Raw genomic sequence first — 17,986 nt, 5'->3', positions numbered from 1 at the left:
ATGAGTTGGCTTCCATTAAACCAATAAAGTAAAATCATATTAAATTCTTGTTTCAGTATAAACCATAGCTTAAAAAGAATTTAATAAAATACTAATAAATATTAATATCATTTAATACTCATATTTTAATATATTATCTAACAAATATTTTCGTAAATGAATAAATATTTCAATACTCACATATTTTAATATCATATATAATATTTTAAATGTTTTCATAAAATATTTCAAAAATAAAAAATGTGAAATATTTAATGAGACAAATATAATTAAATCCAAATTTAAACGCATAAAAATACAGTGCTGTGAGTTTTCGAATATTCCTACTTTTCAGTTGTTCAATACTTATTCCCCCACTTCAGGGCCAATTCCTTGAACGACACCCTGAAAGTCCCCGGTCCTCGGGTGGGGACCGCGCCCCGACACCCGCAGGGCGTCCCCAACATCGTCCCGTCGTCCCGTCGCCGCCGCCAGCTCCCCTTTCCGTGAGCGGTCCCTTCATTGCGACAGAAAGGAGCCCGAATCTGTAAAATCGGCCCCCAAGTCGCTCTGATTCTCCGCCTCAAACGCCTCCCTAAACGCATTTTCTTTCTAAAAGTGGCGTCGCTAAATCTCTGTGCGAGAAGAAAGCACGACACTCAGGGGAAAGCAGAAAACGCAAGGTTCCGGGCTTGCCACCACACAAAACGTCTCTGGCGAGGGCTCGGATTGAAGATTTCTGAGTGCACTACTCAAGGAGTACTAACCTGGCCTCTGACAGCGACGCCTTTCCTGCAGAAAAGGCTGCCAAACCCGGTGAAATGAAGTCTTAGAACTCGGAAACTCACTATAAAACCTGTAAGAAGACATCCTCCGCCCTCCTGTGAAAGCCCAGGGAAGCGCGCTGTGCCAGGACCGGGGGAAGAAACCTTTCGCTCTTTGATTAGTGGTGTCCGCGCGCCCCCTGGTGGCCGCCCAGTGACTCACGGAAACTCTGTGGCCAAGATCTATCTGCTAGTGGCAGGAGTCAAGCTCTGCTCAATCCCTGCTTGTCCCCTTGACAACATTCTTCATACATTTGAGACAGATGAAAACGATCCCCTCTCAGTCATGCCTAGAGCACAGACACGACTTCAAGTGTCCTTGGAGAAGAGAGAATATCACCCCAATCCAGATGACTCAAGGCACCTGTTATCACCAACTGATGCTCCAGCAGATCTTCAACCTCTTCACCAGGGAGAGCAGCTGAGCTGCTTGGAACAGCGCCCTCCTCAAAAACCACTCCAGCCTGGGTCAGAGCTTGGAACAGCGGGAAGAAGTGACTCTGGATTGTCCCGATTTGGGAATTGCTGTCCGGAAGTATTTCCAAGGAATCCATCTCTACTAGAAGGGAAAGGAATACAGCCCCTGTGCCTGGGAGGTTGTCAGAGTGGAAATTGAAAAGTGCCTTTCCCTCATGTAAGAATCTTCAAGAAAAGTCAACAGATAAAATGAAAATTATACTTGTGACACTCTCCACTCAATCAGACTGTTGTTTGCTTAAGCCTCCAAAGTGATCATCTGTTTGCTCACAAGCTTAAAAATGTCTGAAATGAAAATCACAATTTTACAAAAATATTTAGACAGAGAAACACAATCTCTTTTCTTAAATAAATAATATTAGAACATAATTTAGAAGATTTTTCTATGTGTTTTGACGGTATATGCTGTTTTCAACATATGAAATTTATTTGTTTGTGGAAAAGCTTTTAAGAGAGTATGGTGTTAAAGGTATTTGTCAGTTCACCTAATGCTTAGCTTCTTTAACAGGTAAACAGCAAAGTGTCAGGCATTTGATTCCAGTGGACACTTTTCTTTCCTTCTATGAAGAGCATAATGCAGGCGTTCTTGATCAGGTGAATCTTCTAGCTTGCTCTCCTCCAAAGAGTGAGTTGAGAACATTGGTGCCATTGTTTTGAGATATTTTTTTCCATCATCAACCGGAGACTTCAAATTTGACTGTAGTACTTGAGTCTATTCTCCTTGAGGCAAAGAGAAAAGTCTGGTTGATCACATGGGGTGCTTCCAGGGACCAGGACTAGATGGGGTAATAGCACTTCTTCTCACATTACTTGGCCTGGACTTATCCTCATGGGAGTCTCATGGCAAGGAAGTTGGAAAATAATTGGATGATTCAGAGAGAGGACAAGTTCAGTGCACAAGACTATTTTTTCATTTTTGCACTATTTGTCCTAATCGGCTCTGCATGGGTGTGCAAGGGGAAATCCATTGTTCTTGCTTGCACACTCTCTCAAAAAACTCTTATGTCACAGTTTCAGCTGGGGAAGATGACAGAGATGTCACTCAGAGTTCAGAGCATCATAGACAATTTGAAGGAAGTATACAGATTGACTCTCAAGGCACAGGCTAATGAGAAAATCATCTACACGTGTAGACAAAGTGTTTCCTTATTACCTGAGGGAGACAACGAAAGAATGATCAGGCAGCTCCTTGCAAGTACTTGAGAATCACTGAACTAAAAGTGGACAGTGGGCCTTCCACTCACCACACCTTCCAAATATTGAAAATGCAAACTTGAAGAAAATATTTCTGCAAATGATCTTTAAAAATCATCTCACACATTATTTCATCATAGCCTCCCTTGTAGAACCATGAAGAATATTTAAATTATTGTGTTATCACATCATATCTATTAAGAGATGTTGGTATTTTTTCTCCTATCATTACCATCCTTGTGAATTGATGTTACATGAATATTGATTGACCTCATGAAATGTTATGGCCCAGATGACATGTCTAGGTAACAGAGTTGAGGAAGTTGATTTCTCCTTTCAGGTATTTTACAGACTCCTGCAGGTATTCTTAGGATAAAACAGGGCATGATATATCTTATTGTTCAAGCTTCTTCAATAAAATAGCATAGACTGGGTAGTTTACAAAGACCAGAAATGTATTGCTGCAAGTTAGTTCTCGAGTCTGGATATCTGAGAACTGGATGTCAGCTTGTTCCAGTTGTGGTGAGAGCCTGCTTCAGGTCTGACACTGCAGAGTCCGTGTGGGACTAGTTTATATCCACCTCTTTGATAAGGGCATTATTTCCTTTTGTGAGGTCTCCATCCTGACACCCTAAGCATATCCCAAAATGTCTATCAGCTGATATCATGATTTTGGGCTTTAGGACTTCAAGATATGAATTTTGTGGGGTCCTAACCACTCAGAACATAAAGGGCTTTAAGGTCTACATGCTTCTAAGAATATAGTCTCACTGAGCAAAAAAATAAAAGAAAGAAAAAGCAGGTTAGCAGGCTGAAATAGGAGATCAGGGATTCATACCCAAACTCTAGCGTTTCAACCTGTCATAAGGCTTTAATTATTATGTGTCAAATTCTGGAAGTCATCCTGAAATGGAACTCAACAGCCGATGCAGTGGAATAAAATGGAGCATGAAAATGACCATTCATCATTCCTTGTGAGGATTCTCTGAAGTATCTGCATCAATGTAGTGGTGATTGCCATGTCGGTAAAGATCCACCAAAGAGTGTTGTGGTAAACTGCCTGGTTGCTGTGAGCTGTGAGCATCAGGGAGAGTCTGAGTTCAGATACATGGCTCTGTGTATGACACCAGCATGTTCCTTCTCTCATGACCTCAGGTGAATTCAGTCCTTCAGTCGTGTCCAACTCTTTGTGACCCCATGCAGTCAGCCTGCCAGGCTTCCCAGCCCATCACCAACTCCCAGAACTTGTTCAAACTCATGTCCATGGAGTCAGTGATGCCATGCAATCATCTCATCCTCTGTCGTCCCCTTCTTCTCCTGCTTTCAATCATTCCCAGCATCAGGGACTTTTCTAATAAGTTGGCTCTTCACATCACGTGGCCAAAGTATTGGAGTTTTAGCTTCAGCATCAGTCTTTCCAATGAATATTCAGGACTGATTTCCTTTAGGATGGACTGGTTGGATCTCCTTGCAGTCCAAGGCATTCTCAAGGGTCTTCTACAACACCACAGTTCAGAAGCATCAATTCTTAGGCGTTCAGCTTTTTTACAGTCCAAGTCTCACATCCATACATGACTACTAGAAAAACTATGGCTTTGACCAGATGGACCTTTGTCAGGAAAGTAACATCTCTGCTTTTTAATATGCTGTCTAGGTTTGTGATAACTTTTCTTTCAAGGAGCAAGTGTCTTTTAATTTCCTGGCTGCAGTCACCATCTGCAGTGATTTTGGAGCCCAAGAAAATAAAGTCTGTTTCTCTTTGCATTGTTTCCCCATGTATTTTCCATGAAGTGATGGGACCGGATACCATGATCTTTGTTTTCTGAATGTTTTAACTTTTAAACCAGCTTTTTCACTCTCCTCTTTCACTTTCATCTTTACTGAAAGTGTTCCTTTGGCTCCTCTTTGCTTTCTGCCATAAGGGTGGTGTCATTTGCATGTCTGAGGTTATTGCTATTTCTCCCAGCAATCTTGATTCCAGCTTGTGCTTCATCCAGCCTGTCATTTCACATGATGTACGCTGGATATAAGTTGAATAAGCAGGGTGACAATATACAGTCTTGATGTACCCTTTCCCCAGTTTGGAACCAGTCCATTGTTCCATGTCCAGTTCTCACTGTTGCTTCTTGACCTGCATACAGATTTCTCAGGAGGCAGGTAAGATATTCTGGTATTCCATTCTCTTGAAGCATTTTCCACAGTCTCTTGTGATCCACAAAGTCAAAGGCTTTAGCCTAGTCAATGCAGTAGAAGTAGATGTTTTCTGGAATCATGACCTAGTTGAGGACCATTAGGGGTGAGGCGTCCTCTTGAGTTTAATATAGTGCTGGGCAAAAGCTGAAAAGTGTGTTGCACTTGCTACCTGAATCCCCAGACCATGTATGCCTTTAAGGTAGGAGACACTAGTGGTTTTAGCAACAAACTCGGTATGACTGCCACCAGCAGGAATAGAGTGGAAATACCAGCCACTGTCTATTATAATTCCAGGAAATGGAGCCCAGATGAAGCAAAATCGCTTGGTCATTTGTAAATGCCTTCCAGTAGTAGGAGGAAATCTGAGAAACTGCTTTGGCTAAAATGACTTGTTGAGGACTTCCCTGGTGGTGCAGTGAATAAGAAGCTTTCCTCAGGAGAGACAGGTTTGATCCCTGGTCCAGGAAGTGTCCACCTGCCACAGAACAACTAAGACAGTGCTCCACTGTTCCTGAGACCCTGCTCTAGAGCCCACGTGCTGCAGCTGCTGAAGCCTGCATGCTGGAGCCCGAAGAAGGCTCACAGGAAGGAAACCAGGAGCTGCGAGGAAGAGTCAGCCCCACTGGCCACAACTAGAGAAAGTCCCAGCAATGCACTGAGGACCCAGGGTAGCCAAAAGTGGATAAATAAATAAATAACAAAAAATACCCAGGATCTAGTGGGGCTGCTGAAACAGGAGTCCTCTGCTTTTTTTCTTGCAGACAGGACGTAGCTAAAGGGAATGGAGAGGGACTTCTGAGGTGCCCAGTGGTTAAGACTCCACCTGCCGATGCAGGGGACATGGGTTCCATCCCTGTTCCAGAAAGTAGGATCCCACCTGCCTTGGCGCAACTAAGGCCGTGCACCATAACTACTGAAGCCCATGTGCCCTAGAGCCTGTTCTGTAACAAGAAAAGCCACCACAATGAGTAACCCATGCACCACAACTAGATAAAGACTGCACACAGCAATGAAGAGCCAAAGATAAATAAATACTTTAAAAAACAAGCAATTTAAAAAAAGAGAGAAATAAAAGGAAAGGAGAGCCCTAAAAGACCTCAGCAAAACTGCAGGGGAAGGGGAATAAAGCGTGTACCCACACTCAGGGAAGAAATCTCCACATATCTTCAAATTAACATGCACATTGCTCTCCAGTCATGAGAAGGGGACTGGATTCAAAGCCAGGGACCTGAAGATGGACCCATGAGCTGGGTCATCCCTCCTGCTGACCTCCAGGCAGCCAAGCTCTGAAGGGGTTCAGAAGCAGGAGAACTTCTCTCTTAAAAGTGGCTTTTTAAGATGTCAGAATGTTAGAAAAGTATCCACTGTGTAGTGGATGCAGAACTGAGTGAGAACTGGGTGGAGGATGGGAATGCTGCCATGCTTGGAGACTGAGATGGACGTGCTGAGGCCTAATAAAATGATACGTGCTACTTGAAGATCTACTATAGCTGCGATATTCATCTGTTTTGACAAAAACTTTGAACTCAAATAAACTCTCCCACTGGCTGGTGACCTTGCCCAAGGATTTAACGCCTCACTGAGACTGCACGTGGCCTGACTTGACAACATCAATGCAAGGCATAGGGGTCAAACAGCCATCAGTGATGGAAATGTTCACAGCGCAGCCACACAGGGCCTGCAGGAAAATGAAGAGAGAATGAGGAAAGGGTTAGGGATTGAGTGGGTGGGAAGAAGGGAAACTAACAAAGTGGGAAAGAAGATCCCTTGGGTGGGGAGGAACAGGAGTATCCCTATAACTTATCACTAATCAAGACTGGCGTGCTGCAGTCCATGGGGTCGCAAAGAGTTGGACAGGACTGAGCGACTGAACTGAACTGAATCAAATTCTCCCACTCCCTGACTCCCTTCCCAACCATCTGGTTCTGGCGCCACCTGCTCGTGACTGACTAGGACACTGACAAAGTGATGGACTTGGCGCCATCCTGACAAGTGTGTGAGTGTAGCCTGGGGACAGATAGTGGAAGAGGGAAAGCTAGCCTTTGAGCACAATCAGGGATGTTCTGAGGCATCCCAAACTCCTTTTTGGCCTTCCTTACAGCCATTCTTTCTGATATCGTGCAGGATCGTGTACTCAATGCCAACACCTGGCCGATCAGGGGTGAGGTGTCCTCTGTGGGCTTCCCAGGTGGCATTAGTGGTAAAGAACCCACCTGCCAATGCAGGAGACATAAGACACCTGGGTTCACTCCACTATTCTTGCCTTGAGAATCCCATGGCCAGAGGCGCCTGACAGGCTACAGTCCATAGGGTTGCAGAGTCAGACATGACTGAAGCGACTTAGCACGCATAGCTGGGATCGTTAGTTATAAGCTTGATACAGTCATGGGAAATCTTCTCCAGGACACAGAAAGCACATGCACCACAGGTGGTTCTGTGATTTATCACAAGAGTGCAATCTTTCTGGGCTTACCTTGGACTGCTACTCAACCAACTGAAGCCAAGGTGACCAAAGATTCTAAAGACTCTCCACATCCCTCTCTAACAATACGACCTGGGTTAACACCATTGAAGGGCAGAGTGGCGTGATGGCTGAAAAAGAAGAGCCACAAAGAAGTGGAGTCACCTCAAAGGAGGAGTCCCCATGAAATTAAAAACAGAGCCACTGAGCTACCTGTGTTGCCATTTCCACCTGGAGGAGAAAGGAGGTCGGGGTCACTGTAACCACACCAGTCTCTTCAGCTGCCTTGGTGCCCATATCTGCGCCATGAGAATCAGCCTTTATCGCCTACAGATAAGTTCATACAGAGCAAGTAAAGCCTGGGGAGAATTACTACCTGCTTTTTTATTGTACAATGAATAACTCTTCTCACTCATTCAAAAACAGTCTGATTCTTCTAACTTGAAGTTTAGACAGGATGAGTAACCACACATGCAGAAGACCCAGGACTAGGGAACCTGGAGGAGGAGTGTCTCAGGACAGTGACCTTCGTTTTGCTCCCGTTGACGAAGACTACTCACCAGGAGAGGCAGTGGCTTGGAGTGCCCATGACTGGCCATGGGTCACATGACAAGTTACACCTGACTCACAGATCTTTGCTTTTCCATAGGAGCTGGTCTACAATCTGAAGTCATACACTAATACAGCCTAGCATCCCACCCTCTAACCTCCACCTTCAATTTCTCCAAATTGTCTAAATTGCCCTCCAGCCACCAATTAGTCAAGGAATTACAGTCTGTGGGTCCTTAGTTTCTTCTTCTCCATCACTAGCCTCTGATCTGTTCTCTCTCTCCACGTAGATGTTATTGGCTGAAATGTGTACTCCATACAAATTTGTTTATTAAAATCTCAACATCCAGTACCTAAGAATGCAATGGGATTTGGAGGTAAGGCCTTTAAAGAGGTGATTAAGTTAAAATGAGACCCTTAGGGTGGGGTCCTAATCTGACTAGTATCTCCCCACCTTCCTCCCAACCCTGCTGGATCTTAGTTCCCCTACCAGGGATTGAACCCATGCCCCTTGAAGTGGATGTGCAGAGTCCTAACCACTGGGCCACCTGGCGTCTCACTGGTGTCCTCATAAAAGGAAGAGATACCAGGGATGGGCACACACAGAGAAAAGGCCGTGTGAGGACACAGCAAGAAGGCAGCCATCTGCAAGCCAAGGAGAGAGGCCTCTGGAGAAACCAAATCTGCCTACGCCTCAATCTTGGATTTCTAGCCTCCAGAACTTTGAGAAAATAATTCTCTGTTGTCTAAGCCACCCAGTCTGCGGCATTTTGTTATGGCAGCTCCTGGAAACTAACAGAGCGGACTTCCTGGTCCATCAGTTGAGCCACATTTCTCATGCCCTCCCGTCACTCTTGTGTCATCACTCCTGTCTGGCAGAAGTCAAACCCTCGGCCTCTTCCACACCTGACCTCAGGTACGTGGTGGAGACCTATTAGATAAAATCACCACAAACGGATATATCGTACTACCGTAGTTCTATGGTCTACGACTAATGGGCCTCTCCAGTACTACATGGAATTCATAATTTCATTCACCCTATATCTTTGGTAAGTTTCTTCTGTGTGCACTGAAGGCTTCCCAGGTGCTGTAGTGGTGAAGAATCCACCCGCCAATGCAGAAGATGTGGGTTCCATCCCCGGGTCGGGAAGACCCCCTGGAGAAGCAACATACTCCAGTACTCTTGCCTGCAAAATCCCATGGACAGAGGAGCCTGGTGGGCTACAGTCCACGGGGTCACAGAGAGTGAGGCACACACACACAGGTGCACCTAGGATACATAAGTGAACAAAGTCATAAAGCTCCCTGGTTTCTTGGAGCTTATATCACTGGTTCCACCATCAACTCTCTTATTCTTCACAAATGATTTCAAACATTCTCCTCTTTGACAAACTTCCGTCCCCTCAGCCTCAGATGTGCTGGATGCCACTTCATAAAGGAAGTAAAAGCCACTAGAAGAGAACTTTTTTGTCACCAAAGGATAAAACATTTTCCACCTTTCTTCTTCCTCCTTCCTGTTAGAGTGATAAGTTTCCCAGACGGTAGTCCTTCTTTGAGTTTTCCAGCTGGGAAAGGTGCTTTTATTGCCCCAGGCATGTACATTTCAGTCTATGTTGTGACTTCTGGCTGACTTCTCTATTTTCTTCCAGAACAGGCATCATGGCTCTATTACTAGTCTCAGGTGCTTAGGATTTTCTTGGTACTCAAAAGCCATTTGGGAAATGAATGAGGAATGAGGGGGCTGGCTGGAGAGAGGGCCCCCACAGCATGTCCTGGGACAGAGCCCCCAGAAAGGACCAGACTCTGAGGGATGCTCCCGCAGGCTGTCTAGCAGAGGCCACCACAGCTTTCTCCTCAGGAACTGTGCTCTGCCTCTGTGGCTTCTGGAAGACAAGTGCTGGAGACTCAGCCTTATAGACGAGGCTCGGGCACAGCTTTCTGGACTCGGGGGGAAGCCTGCGGTGCCCCCATCAGAGGGCTGCTGCTCTCAGTTCCTCTCCCAGGGTTCTGCAGCCAGGGCTCAGCTCCGTGGCCTCTGAAGCCACTCCACCCAGGGGAAGCCGTGGAACCTCAGCACCCCTGTGCTCAGCCTCAGCCTCAAGCAGCCTTCTTTAAAGGGCTGCTTGTGGTCTGGGCCTGCTGGAGCAGGCACCTCCCTTCTCTGCTGCAGGTCCACGGAGATAACCATGGTAATGATATTTAACACAGAAAACTGCATATAACCCCCAAATCTCATCTACTAACTGGAGAATATTCATATATCCTAATAATATAGTTGTGAGGAACAGAATAAATAGGCAAGCACTTTAGACAAATTTAAGGCCTGGCCTGGTTAGAGTTGCCACATAGACTTGGCAAATAACACTGTCCAGAGCCCACCCAGCCCATGCCCCCGAGTCCTAGACCCATGGCAATATCAAGACTGGCCCAGGGAGACCTCAACAAGGCCCCTAGCCACTAAAGTTGAGGGGTTGGCATCTCAAACTGTCTCTAGAGGATCAATATTCTTTTTGGGTATGCTTTTATATAATTATACCAAAGGTATCACTGTACAGTTAATTTCTATATATTTATCATGGAAATCTTTCCAGGGAAGTTCACCTAGATTGTCCTAATTTTGTGTTTGGGGTGTGATATACTTGATGTTTTTTTCAGATGTTTTTAAACTTAAGGATCAGAGAAGTTAGCATGTCCCAAATGGGGGCTCCTGGACAAAGGGATGTCTGCAGGCATGTGAAGGAGCAGTGCCCAGGCTCCGATGCTAAGACTGTGTCTAGCACAGAGGAGAAATCACACAGCATGCTTGAAGCTCTTTCTGGAGCCCCTAAATCTTAGCAAGTTGTTTGGCAGATCAAAACTACTTTGTGAAAAGTATAAATAAATGATACAAATAATCTCAATGTTCATTTCACTAATTTCAAACTACCTCTGGTGACAGTATAGGCAAAACAATGTTATAAAGACAAAGATAACTTATAAGGAAAAAAATACAGTAAGGGATGGGAGAAGGGGATGTTTCCAGATTTTCAGACATAATTTTCACAATGCTTCACGTCAAAAATTCTTCCCAGTGTTGGGATTAGGGTTAGGCAAGTTAGAAAGTTGCCTCAAATGCAGAGAGGGGGTGACAAGTGACTTAGTAATGTGGGGAAAATGTAAATTACTGCAATATTTTAAAAAAGTAAAATTAATGGTAAAAAGTCTTGATGAACAATATATAAAAATTATACAAGACAAGATCTGGCCCCACAACTTAAAAAGTCTAAGAGGTGTACAAGTTGGGGGGGCTGGGAGGGGCTTGTGGCACAAAGTTAAACTGTGACAAATTTCATGCATTCTTTATATTACTCACCGAAGAAACCTAAATGTACTTGCTTGTTAAATATCTGGACACTTCTCACATAACATTGGTAAAAAGTGGTGTGATGTGTTTACCTGAGATACTGAAGCTTTTATAATGAAAAGTTTTGGTCACTTTTCATTCTCGATACATAGAGAAGAACTTGATGAAAATTTTGATCCTGTCAAAAGAGAAAGAGCCCCATAAAGATGTGGCAACAGGATGGTTATCACTGTTGTCAAAGAAAGCTATCAAAACATTGGACTGCCATAGAATTGTAATTTCAACTAGCGGACAAGAAAAATATGTCCTATAATTTGGAAATGCATCATGGATGAGATGGAGAATAGAATTAATATGAATCAGAAATTCATATGCTGTCTCTCCAAAACTTTCAGCAAGCTAAAATTAAATTAATTCTCTCCATTGAAAATGAGATAAGCAAAGAAGTAATTCTGACAAAATTATTGTTCAATTTGTCTTCAAAATATCAGTAAATTATAAAAAATTCTGGTTTTGGTATAAATAAAATGTTTAAAGTTAAAATAATCTGAATTTTAATACACCCACGTTTCAATACTTTTTAACTACTATAAGGCTGTTGAAGGATTCTTTATGAGTTACCAGGGAAGCCTGAAAGTGAAAGTGTTAGTCTCTCAGTCCTGTCCAACTGTTTGTGACCCCGTGGACCGCAGCCCACCAGACTCCTCTGTCCATGGCATTGTCCAGTCAAGAATACTGGAGCGGGTAGCCATTCCCTCCTCCAGGGAACTTTCCAACCCAGAGATAGAACCCGGGTATTCTGCATTGCAGGCAGACTCTTAACCGCTGAGCCACCAGGGAAGCCAAATTAATCATTATTTCAGTTCAGTCGCTCAGCCGTGTCTGACTCTTTGTGACCCCATGAACCGCAGCACGCCAGGCCTCTGTCCATCACCAACTCCCGGAGTCCACCCAAACCCATGTCCATCGAGTCGATGATGCCATCCAACCATCTCATCCTCTGTCGTCCCCTTCTCCTCCTACCCTCCATCTTTCCCAGCATCAGGGTCTTTTCCAATGAGTCAGCTCTTCGCATCAGGTGACCAAAGTATTGGAGTTTCAGCTTCAACATCAGTCCTTCCAATGAACACCTAGCACTGATCTCCTTGCAGTCCAAGGGACTCTCAAGCGTCTTCTCCAACGCCACAGTTCAAAAGCATCAATTCTTCGGCGCTCAGCTTTCTTTATAGTCCAACTCTCACATCCGTAAAATTTAATAAAATCATTGTAATAATCTTCGTCTCCGGATTGGAGATGCCTTTCCCCCTTCCCCCGGAAATAATCCTGAATCTGAAAACACATCACAACATGCTCTGATTTCCAGCGGTCAATCACAGCTTAAAAGGGCACCGGTGTCAACCGCTCTGGCCAAAATCTCCTCCCAGGAAAGGGAGGGTGGACGCAGAGGCAGGTGCAGAAAATGCGAGGCTCTGAGCGAAGCCGCGGCAAGGTTCCCCTGGGCAGTCGTGTTGGAAAAGGAAGTTTACTCACGGCTCCCGCGTTCCCACGCGCTCCCTGAACCCCGGCGGCGCCTCGCCCGGGCTCCCGGGATCTCCCGGTGGATCCAGCGCTCGAGTTCGCGGCGCTGGAGGCGGGTCGCGCTGGGCGGGCGGTGTGGTCAGCGCGCTATGGCGAGTTCGGGCGCCCCCTCCCGGCCGCTGGGGCGCAGCGAGGGCAGCTTGGAGAGCCTTGAGTTGTATGCCTGAGACTCAGTCTCACTAAAGCGCTGAGTTTGGGGACTCCTGGTCTCTCAGAGGATGGCAATGGTAATCACCATTCTCCAGGACTGGAGAACATCATTCTTGTTGTCATCAGTGAAGGAGCTGGCAGGCCCCCGCCCTCCCCCCCGGGGCGGAGGGTAGTTGATTATGCTGCATATTTATCCAGCTGCTCTGAGGACCTTCCTGCAAATGAGATGCTTAATTAGGCCAGAATTGTCATTTTCAGCACTTTTCTCATTTTAGTTTCCACCTAAAAACTTTCCCTGTCTATTTCCGGCATCAGAGAATGTCACAGCTTTGATGCTTCTTTTGTGTAATTACACTGGAAATGAAATACACTCATGGAAAAGTCTCAGTCCAATAGGATGTATTCATCTAAATGAGTCACCTCAGGTTGAAATAAAACACAAAGCTCAATCTAACTCTCTTCTTTAAGTCTAATAAGAAAACTTAAGAGGTGTGACCCAATACTCTATTTTGACAGTTTTTAAACTGCACCAAAATATATCTAGCCACAACTCTCTGTATTTCCTTTTTAAGATCTAATACATAAGGTTTGAATTCTCCCACAATGATTTACAGGACCATAGCTCTCATTTTCTGATGGTCTACAGTTAATAGTAGCATAATATTGAACATGGATTAATTCATACAGTTCTCTTCATTCTGTCACCAAAGTGTGCTGACTGCATAAATAGTGACAATGTGCTTGGTGATGTGGATTCCAGGACAGTCAGGCAGGGATGGTGGCTGCCCTCCTGGGAGCAGGGGCGAGGACCTCGGAGGCAGGATGAGAGGAAGGAGGCAGCAGGAGGTCAGAGCAGCTGAGGGCCTGTACTCAGAGCTGAGGAAGAGGAGGGACTGGGAGCAGCAGAAAGCTCTACTTCCAGACAGTCTGGGGCTCCTGAGTGTAACTGACACCAGAATTTGATTTCCCTTCTAAAAAACCAAGACAACTTCAGTTGTGGTCACAGAGGATATCATGTTCATCAAATATAAAGTTTGCAAATTACAGGCTGAGAATCTGAACTTAATGAATGATAGTAGCCTTTCCTATCAATATAACCAATAGTAATGTCTTTAGTCCATTCTCAGTTCAACCAGGAGAAGCTTTGACTGTAAGGCCCTTAACACTGTCAGGGGTCTGTATGTTGAGGCCCCCAGTGCAAACTCTAGGAGAGGGGGCTGCCCATAGGATTGTGAAGAAGCAGAGCACAAGATTCCAGTCTTAGAGAAGTGCCTGGAACATTCTGGAAAAAAAAAATCTTACAGCACTTGAATCCTTTTGCAGAGAACCAGCACCTCAGAAAATTGTCCCAAAAACCAAACCAAACCAAAACAAAAACATGGCTGCTCTGTGAAAAATACAAATGAGATAAACTGTCCCTTACCTCATCCTCAGTTAGTCTCAGACCACCTCTGGTAAGATTATTTTAAGACAAAGATTTTTTTAAGGGTTAAAGAGACCAGGAAATCAGTTATACAACGAGATAGGGGAGAGGATGGCAAGAAATGGGACATTCCTATACTTTCATCCAGGGAAGATGGCAACAGTACTTCTAAAGCTATTTCTTGGGTTAGTATTGGGGTAAAATAAGAAAGGACTTTTCTTAAGTATGAAATGTAAAAGGCACCAAATCTAAGATGTCAAGATAGATAATATTGTAATTCAATGTTAAAAAAAAGAAAATGCCAAAAACACACATTGAACGAAACATCAAAATTTTAAATAAAGACAAGAAATGACTCTGCATTTGCAGGGTCATGTCTTACAAGGGACGGTTTCACGTCAATGAACTCTGGGAAATTTACGTTGAGTCTATAAAATTCTTACCAAAGAAAAGGAAAAGATGGACCGGGTAAACTTCCTCAATGCTTCGTACAAGACATTGCCTCTTTTTCCTTCCCTGCTTCCTCCCTCCCTCTCTCCCTTCCATTCTTCTTTCCTTTCTTTTTGGCTGCACAGCACTGCATGTGGGATCTTAGCTCCCTAACCAGGGATCAAACTGGCACCTTCTGCACTGAAAACTCAGTCTTAATCCTTGGACCACCAGGGATATTTCCACTAACTCTTCTTTCCATACGACACTCAGGTGGGGTCCTGGCAGTAGTGTTTCAGAAACCCAGGTTAAAAAAAAATTAAGACTGTTACAGAGTCACAAAAAATTGTCAAGCAAGAACAGAAATGATCTTGAATATATGAATGAGTTTGCTTCCACTACAGCAAAGAAAGCAAAATTAAATTCTTGTTGTAATATAAAGAACTGTAGTTTAAATAGAATTTAATAAAATGCTGTTTAATACTCATATGCATTTTAATACCATATAGCAAATAGTTAAATATTTTCATTAAAATATTTCAAAGTATAAACATTTTAAACAGGTTAAATATGATCAATATTAATTGTATTTAAATATTAATAAATTCATACATATAAAAATACAGTGCTATGAGTGTTTTAATATTCCTACTTCTCAGTTAATTAATGCTTACTCCCCCACTTCAAGGCCGATACCTTAAAAGACACCCTGAAAGTCCCAGAGCATCTCCAGGGGCGCACAGCTCCCCCGTCCTCGGCCGGGGTGGGGACCGCGCTCCGATTCACCCCCAGGAAGTCCCCAACACCGTCCAGTCGTCCCATCGCCGCGGCCAAGTTCGCTCTTCCCTGAGCTGTCCTTTCATCGCGTCAGAAACGAGCCCGAATCTGTAAAATAGGCCCCAGCTCGCTCTGATTCTCTTTCTCAAACCCCTTGGTAAACGTATTTTCTTTGTAAAGACATGCCAAGCCGCTCAGTTCTGTCCGACTTTTTGAGACCTCCATGGATTGTAGCCCACCAGGCTCCTCTGTCCATGGGATTCTCCAGGCAAGAATACTGGAGTGGGTGCTATTTCCTGCTCCAGGGGACCTTCCCAACCCAGGGGTCGAACCCAGGTCTCCCTCATGGCGGGCGAATTCTTTACCGTCTGAGTCACCATGAAAGACCTTTGTAAAAATGGCCTCGCTCAAGTTTCTGGGCGAAAAGAAAGCACCAAACTCAGGGGAAAGCAGAAAACGCAAGGTTCCGGGCTTGCCACCACACGAAAATGTCTCTGGCGAGGGCTCGGAAATGAAAGTTTCTTCGTGCACTATTAAAGCCGCACCAACTTGGTCTCTGAGCAGCGACGGTTTCCTCTCTGGCTGCCAAACCCGCTGAAACGAAGTCTCAGAACTCGCAAAGAGTCTAAGAAAACCGATAAAAAGACATCCTGAGCCTTCCTGCGGACTGCTAGAAAACCGCGCTGTGACAGGACTGGGCGGAGAAACCTTTCGCTCATTGATTAGTGGTGCCGCGCGCCCCCTAGTGGCCCTCCAGTGAATCACGGAAACTCTCTATGGCCAAGACCTATCTGCTAGTGGCAGGAGTCATGCTCTGCTCCATCCCTGCTTGTTCTCTTGACAACAAAGAAATCTCCAGACATTTGAGACAGATGAAAACGATCCCCTCTCAGTCATGCCTAGAGCACAGACACGACTTCAAGTTTCCTTGGAGAAGAGAGAATATCACCTCAATCCAGATGACTCAAGGCACCTGTTATCACCAACTGATGCTCCAGCAGATCTTCAACCTCTTCACCACGGAGAGCAGCTGGGGTGCTTGGAACAGCGCCCTCCTGGACAAACTACTCTCCAGCCTGTGTCAGAGCCTGGAAAAGCTGGGAGAAGTGACTCTGGATTGTCCCGATTTGGCAATTGCTGTCCGGAAGTATTTCCAAGGAATCCATCTCTACTTGAAGGGAAAGGCATACAGCTCCTGTGCCTGGGAGGTTGCCAGGGTGGAAATTGAAAAGTGCCTTTCCCTCATGTAAGAATCCTCAAGAAAAGTCAACAGATAAAATGAAAATTATACTTGTGTCAACTCTCTACTCAATCAGATTGTTGTTTTCTCAACTCTCCAAAGTGAGCTGGACTTCTGTTTGCTTACAAGCTGAAAAATAACTGAAATAAAAATCGTAGTTTTACAAAAAATAGAAAAACAAAGTCTCTTTTCTTAAATAAACAATTTTATAACACAATGTAAAAGATCTTTATGTATTTGGGGGTATTTACTATCTTCAACATCTGAAGTTTACTTTTTTATGGGAGTTTTTAGGAGAATATGTTGTTATTAAAGGTATTTCTCAGTTAACCTAATGTTTAACCTCTGTAACAGGTAAACAGAAAAATGTCAGGAATTTTATTCTAATGGACACTTTCCTTTCCTTCTTTGAAGAGCACAATGCAGGCCTTCTTGATCAGGTGAATCTTCTAGTTTGCTCTTCTCCAGAAAGTGAGTCAGGGAAATGGGTCCCCTTGTTTTTCAATTTTTCCATTATTAACATGTGACTTCAATTTTATCTGTAGTACTTGAGTCTATTCTCCTTGAAGGCAAAGGGAAAAGATTAGTGGATCACATGAGATGTTTCCAAGGGCCAGGACTACACGGGGGTAGTAGCACTTCTGCTCACATTACCCGGCCCGGACTTATCCCCATTGGAGTCTCATTGCAAGGAAGTTTGGAAATAATTGGATGATTAGGACAAAAGGAGACAAGTTCAGTGCACAAGACCATTTTTTCATTTTTTCACTATTTGTCCTAATGGAGCTCTGGGTGGGTGTGCAAGGGGAAAACCAATATCTTGCTTGCACACACTCTGATTTAAACTCTTATTTCATAGTTTCAGCTTGGGGAAGATGACAGAGATGTCACTCGGAGTTCAGAGCATCATAGACTATTTGAAAGAAGCACTCAGATTGACTCCAAAAGGCATAGGCTAATGAGGAAAACATCTACAAGTGTAGACAATGTGTTTCCTTACTACCTGAGGGAGGCAAGGAAAGAATGATCAGGCGGCTCCTTGCAAGAACTTGAGAATCACTGAACTAAAAGTGGACAGTGAGTCTTCCACTCACCATACATTCCAAATATTGAAAATGCAAACTTTAATAAAATATTTCTGCAGATGATCTTTAAAAAGTATCTCACACAATATTTCATCATATCTTCCCTTGTAGAAGCATGAAGAATCTTTAAATTATTGTGTTCTCACATCACACACACACACACACACACATATATATATATATATAATAGATATTGGATTATTGTTTCTCCTATCATTATCATCCTTGTGAATTGATGTTACTTGAATATTGATTGAGCTCAAGAAATGTTTCGGCCCAGACTA

At 44.1% G+C, this 17,986-nt stretch overlaps 1 protein-coding gene and 1 pseudogene across 1 annotated transcript; both read left to right on the top strand.

The window, feature by feature from the left end:
* Positions 1-1,441, top strand: LOC133048733 (interferon tau-2-like; annotated as a pseudogene).
* Positions 1,442-16,153: 14,712 nt separating this feature from the next.
* Positions 16,154-16,627, top strand: LOC133048920 (interferon omega-1-like). Its single transcript, XM_061132860.1, has one exon. The coding sequence runs from the start codon at positions 16,154-16,156 to the stop codon at positions 16,625-16,627; it is 474 nt and encodes a 157-aa protein (XP_060988843.1).
* The last annotated feature ends 1,359 nt before the right edge of the window (positions 16,628-17,986 follow it).

This window comes from Dama dama, chromosome 29 (genome assembly GCF_033118175.1).
Source record: "Dama dama isolate Ldn47 chromosome 29, ASM3311817v1, whole genome shotgun sequence".
NCBI classification, from domain to species: Eukaryota; Metazoa; Chordata; class Mammalia; order Artiodactyla; family Cervidae; genus Dama; species Dama dama.
The sequence above is the reverse complement of the archived record's forward strand: the minus strand, read 5'-3'. Positions and strand labels throughout refer to the sequence as shown.

Coding starts and splice junctions, on each gene's coding strand:
- LOC133048920 (XM_061132860.1), top strand. CDS start 16,154: ATGGCCAAGACCTATCTGCTAGTGGCAGGAGTCATGCTCTGCTCCATC.